Source organism: Merops nubicus, unplaced genomic scaffold (assembly GCF_000691845.1).
Source record: "Merops nubicus isolate BGI_N331 unplaced genomic scaffold, ASM69184v1 scaffold38137, whole genome shotgun sequence".
NCBI lineage: Eukaryota > Metazoa > Chordata > Aves > Coraciiformes > Meropidae > Merops > Merops nubicus.
In genome coordinates this window covers 1-4,897 of record NW_008620300.1, presented here as the reverse complement: position 1 = coordinate 4,897, position 4,897 = coordinate 1, and the positions used below count along the sequence as shown (strand labels likewise).

The 4,897-nt window shown below is 47.7% G+C and overlaps 1 protein-coding gene across 1 annotated transcript; it reads right to left on the bottom strand.

Moving 5' to 3' along the window:
* Window positions 1–2,341: 2,341 nt before the first annotated feature.
* WDR77 (WD repeat domain 77) lies at window positions 2,342–4,892 on the bottom strand (the record flags this gene model as incomplete). The annotated part of the gene is made up of 7 exons (XM_008944074.1): window positions 2,342–2,501; window positions 2,709–2,777; window positions 3,171–3,279; window positions 3,375–3,446; window positions 3,692–3,746; window positions 4,136–4,206; window positions 4,820–4,892. Coding segments are annotated over 7 exons (609 nt in total), but the record flags the coding sequence as incomplete, so codon positions are not given.
* Between the last annotated feature and the right edge of the window lie 5 nt (window positions 4,893–4,897).

Sequence of the window (4,897 nt, the reverse complement as noted above, 5' to 3'; positions counted from 1 at the left end):
CCTCCACGTGTGGCCACTGCTGCTGCCACACTGCCTGCTGGGGTGCCTAGTTAATAACCTTGGGGTGCCTAGTTAATAACCTTGGGGTGACTAGTTAATACACCCAGCAGCAGCACAATCAACTGGGAGCCAACCAGTGCAGCACGAGTGACTCCTACACAAACAGTCCCTGTTTCTGTTATGATGGTGAAAAAAACAAATGGATTTAAAAAAAAAAAAAAGTCTTTAAGGCCATGTGGTGCCCGTGTGGTGTGTTTGGGGGCTGCTGCCTTGCTGCTTGTCCAGCCGGCAGCTGCTGCCCTCCTGCGGCAGGACAGAGCTTCACCCAGAGATTTACCAGATGCTGAAGCGTTTGTATTGGAGGTTTTGTTTTTTTTTTTTCTGTGCTGCCACACTAGAAGTCCTTAAGCAATTGTGAAACCAGGGTTAATATATCAATAATGGTCTTTTGTCCTTCACAGGCTTCACCTTCCATTACGCTTCTGGCATGGACAGTCGTGTTTTAATCACAGGGTGGCAACATGAGAAACTTAATGGGGTTTTAATACTTAGTATTTGAAACTTTTCTTTTTAGCTACGCAGAATAGAAACCCTACAAGTTTTGGAAGGAAAATCTTCCTGGAATCCAGCAGGACTTGCAGCCTGCCCTGCCCTCGTGCTGAGGAATCTCAGTACCCTAGCACTGAACAGCAATACTGTGCACATCCAGTTAAGAACAGTTTTAATTCCAGAGAGTGCAATCACATCACTTTCACTGTGTGAATATCTCAACTGGCTCTTCAGTACTACAGAAGTGGCCTGTGAAACTTATTCCCAGTTCTAAGTTAAAACAATGGTTTATTTAAAAACTGTTTTCCACTTTTTCCAAGACAGCTTTCACAGACAGCACAAGGCCCAGTTCAGTGTGCACTACACCCTCAGTGCTCTGCAACAGGCAACTTTTGTGGTTGTTACAGGGTACCTTGGAGGAAACATCAGTTTTATAAACACACTGGTCTAGATCAGGAGGTTTGCTCTGTGAACATGTGTATGACGTGGGAATTTAAAAAGCAGTAAAGGAGGTTTAAAAAGAGAAAAGTACACAGCCTGGGAAAGCTTCAGCTGCCCAAGAACTAATTGTGGGCTCTGCATAATTTGCACCAACTAAACCCTGTGTTCAGGCAGGGATAAGCCCCCTGGAAGCAGTGTACATCTTAGTGTTGCCATCGTGCTGAATAATCAGGAGGAGCACTCGTTTCAGTAATGTTTTGTTTCATTAGTCAGGACCTGCTTTATTCAGTCTAGGCAGTATTAGGCCAGACCAAGCCATATCTAGAGCAGTGGCAGTGCATGCAATGTTCACTTCTCAGTTAAATGTCCCAGAGAAACAGTTCAGTTTGGAAAATGTGGTACACTACAAAACAGCTGTAAGGGTTACATTGTTTTGGGGGCTGTGAGGATGCTTGGTCCCCTCAGGCACCACACGAAGCCACTCGTCACAAGTGCATAAGGAGTCTCATGTCACCAAGCAGAGGCTGTCTGCAGGAGCAAGCACACGAAAACTGAAGTCCTTGGTCCAGTTTTTCCCTCCCATAACCTTTTGTTCATGGGTCTTATCTTTAAATAAAGTTGTCTTCAGCACAGAGGAGATGACAGGTGATGTCAGAGAGCACAGCACCCACCCCTTCTCTTGGCTCAGAGCAGGAGCCCCCCTGAGCTGCCCGGGGTGGCAGAGCCAACGCTGGGCACCACGGGGGGGTGTTAGTCCTGGGGCTCCAGGGGGTCCTGAGCACACAGCCCCCCAAGGCCTTGCACCAAGTGCTGCCTGAGCAGTGCCCCAGCAGCACCTCCCCGAGGCCCCAGCCCTCTCAACCACATGCTGTGCAAGGACAGGAGTGGGGCCTCTAAACACCAACACCTCCAAGAACTGATCTGCATCACAAGGGTGACACTCCTGCATCCAGCTAACGAGGTGTTGGCTGTAACCTCCCCCAAAACGTTTCTATGAGTTCCATGGACGGTTTGGAGAACTGAGGGAGGAATCAAGTCTTTTTAATTTTTTTAATTATTATTATACCTAATTCCTTGTCTCTCCACATCTCCTCTGTGCCTGAAGTCAATTTTTTTTCTGGGCAAAATACTGGTCTTACCACAAGTGAAGTGAACTCCCAAGGAAAGGGTAAAGCTTGGTTTGTTACTAACTTACACCTAACTCAAAATTACTACAGGAATCTTCTTAGTCACAAGCTTCAAGGCAGAGAACAGCCCATACCCACTGCAGTTCACACACACCTCCGACTTCAGCAGAATCAGAGTTATGCCAGGAAGGAATTTGGACCGTGAGGGTTATGAGTTTATAAAACTATTCTTTTACACAGTTGACTCCAGAAGCTTCACCAGCTGGTATGGGAACAGTGTGATGTAAAACCTGATGATCCCACCCAGCAGTGGTCAGCAAGGCATCCTCTGAGGGGGACCAGGACACGCCCGTCACGAAGTCCTGATGAGAACGGCTCCGGAACCTGGGGGACAAACCCTGTCAGCCACACAGCACTGTCACCAGCAGTCCCTGGGCTCGTGCAGTTCCTCACTGACAGTTGGTGAGGATGATGCTCCCTTACTTAAGAGTATTTTTACCTTCCGCTCAGCATGTGGATAAATAATTAACTTAGTGAGAAGTCAGCAAGACTAACAGCCTCAGTAGCAGATAAATTCTGTCTAGTACTTACACCTCTGAGAGGTCTGAGTCAAGAACAGCTACTGAACAGTCTTCACTGATGGAAGCCAGCAAGGGTGAACTAGAGAACAGAGAGAAGACCATAGTTAGAACAAATACAACAAAGCTTCTTAGGGATAAACTCATGAAAAGTGCACTTCTTAGTGAGCCTGACCCAGGGACAGCGAATTAACAGATACCAAACTGTAACAAAAATGTTTTCATCACCATTTGGCAGGTTGCCAGCACACTACATGAGAATATTCTACCAGTGCAGAAAGCAAGTAACCCTTCTCCAAGCAGAGGTGATGAGAGGAATCCCTAGAGAGCGGGTCAGTAACTCTCAATGCTTCACTATCAAGCTGCTTGATTAAAAAAGACCAAGACTAGTACTGCTGTGGGTTTTACTCTAAAATCAGACAGGGTTTCCAAGGGTAGGGAAGCCCACACTCCATGCCAGTGCATCTGACTGTACCTGTGTGCAGAAAATGCAAAGCCTGTGATGCTTCGGGTGTGCACGGAGGAGCTGAGGGCAGAGTCTGGGTTCCTTCTGTCCACTAGTGCAACCGTTCCACTCTCGTCACCTTGTGGGGGAGAACAGAGGCATCACCAGAACTGCCACGTGGCAAGGAAGGACCCTGGTTTGCCTGGTGGAAGTCAGGTATTAAGATATTCTTACCCAAAGCAAAGACATCACTCTTCTGTGGGTGCCACATGACTGAGGTAGGGAGGTGATTACAGGCACTGCAAACTGGGAGAAGTGTGAGAAGTCAGCACAGACATCCCTCCTCTCACGCAGCACTGCTGCTGCACCAAGGCAAGGATTTATAAGCTCACTGTACTTTTGTGACAGGGTTAAGACTTCCTTAGATTTTAACAGGCTTTTCTGCCCAAATCACTAGGTTTCAGGTTGGAGATGGTGAAGTCAGACATAAAATAATTTACTTCTTCCAGGAAAAACTCACCCACAAGCAGTGACTGCACAGAGAAACGTACCGATTCGAGTGGCTGGTTTGGGGCATCTGGTGTCCCACAGTAAAATTCTGCTGTCCTACAAAGCCAAAGTGAATGAGAAGTTTTATTACAATTTATTTGTGGCAGGGGGTAGGCACAAACTCAAGACTCACTGCAGAGCTGCTACTGACCCACGTTCAGAACCACATCACCTCTTCCTTTTGTCCTACAATGATGCTGCTATTACTGGCAAGTCAGCTCCTTCAGTCATGCCCAGGACAGACCTAGGAGCTCCACATTTCATACAAACGTGTAGAAATGAGCTTGGTAAGCTGACTATCAACTTATCAGACTGGAGCATTGGAGTAACGTGGGTATGGAGCTTGTCACACAATAGCTGGTTTCTCAGTAAATGCACTTAACTGTAACTAACTGAAGTTAGGTCTCATGTTTGACAGGCAGGTTTAGACAGAGAGTGAGCTTTACCTCAGCACAGGACAGGAACACAGTGTCTTTACCAGGACAGGAAGCCACACGTGTCACTGAACCGGAGTGAGCTACCAAAAGCACAAAAGGATAAAGAGCCTCAAAGGTTGCATCCAACTTTCCCACCTATTCCCAAGGACCTCTGAAGGCACAGCAGTAAAATAAAGAATAGTTCATGCTCAGGTAACAGGATAGCTTCTGCTCAGTAGCAAACTGCTTCCTACCAAGCTGATGAGCTGCCAAATCCAACCAGAGCCACTGCAGCCCAGTCCCAGTGCTGTGCTGAGGACTGAGGAGACCTCTCCAGACCAGAGGTCAGGTACAAAGGGGCTGGGGGGCCAAGGATCAATGTTGTCAATGTGCCTCTGTTGTCACTAGAGATCAGAATACCAGAGACTGGCACCTTGAGTGAGCTGCTGGTCAAAACTAGTATAGGTTAGATCACACCATCACGTGCAGGTGGAAGAAAAATTTCAGTACAGAACAGATGCTCTAAAAGACATTTAAGAGATGGAAGGCAAACTAAGCCTCGCAGAAATCATATTTCAGAACAAAAAGAACAACAGACTAAGAAATAAAGCTGTGCCAGAGACTTCACAGGCCACCACACATCAGATCCCAGCCAGGAGATGGGTGAGCAGGGCTGCAGCAGGAGCCCAGCCCAGGGGCTCGGCGTGGACTCACCTCTGTAGGAGCGCAGCACCGCCTGCTGCGGCAGGTCCCAGACCTTCACACTGCGGGCGAGAGGGGGCGTCAGCACCG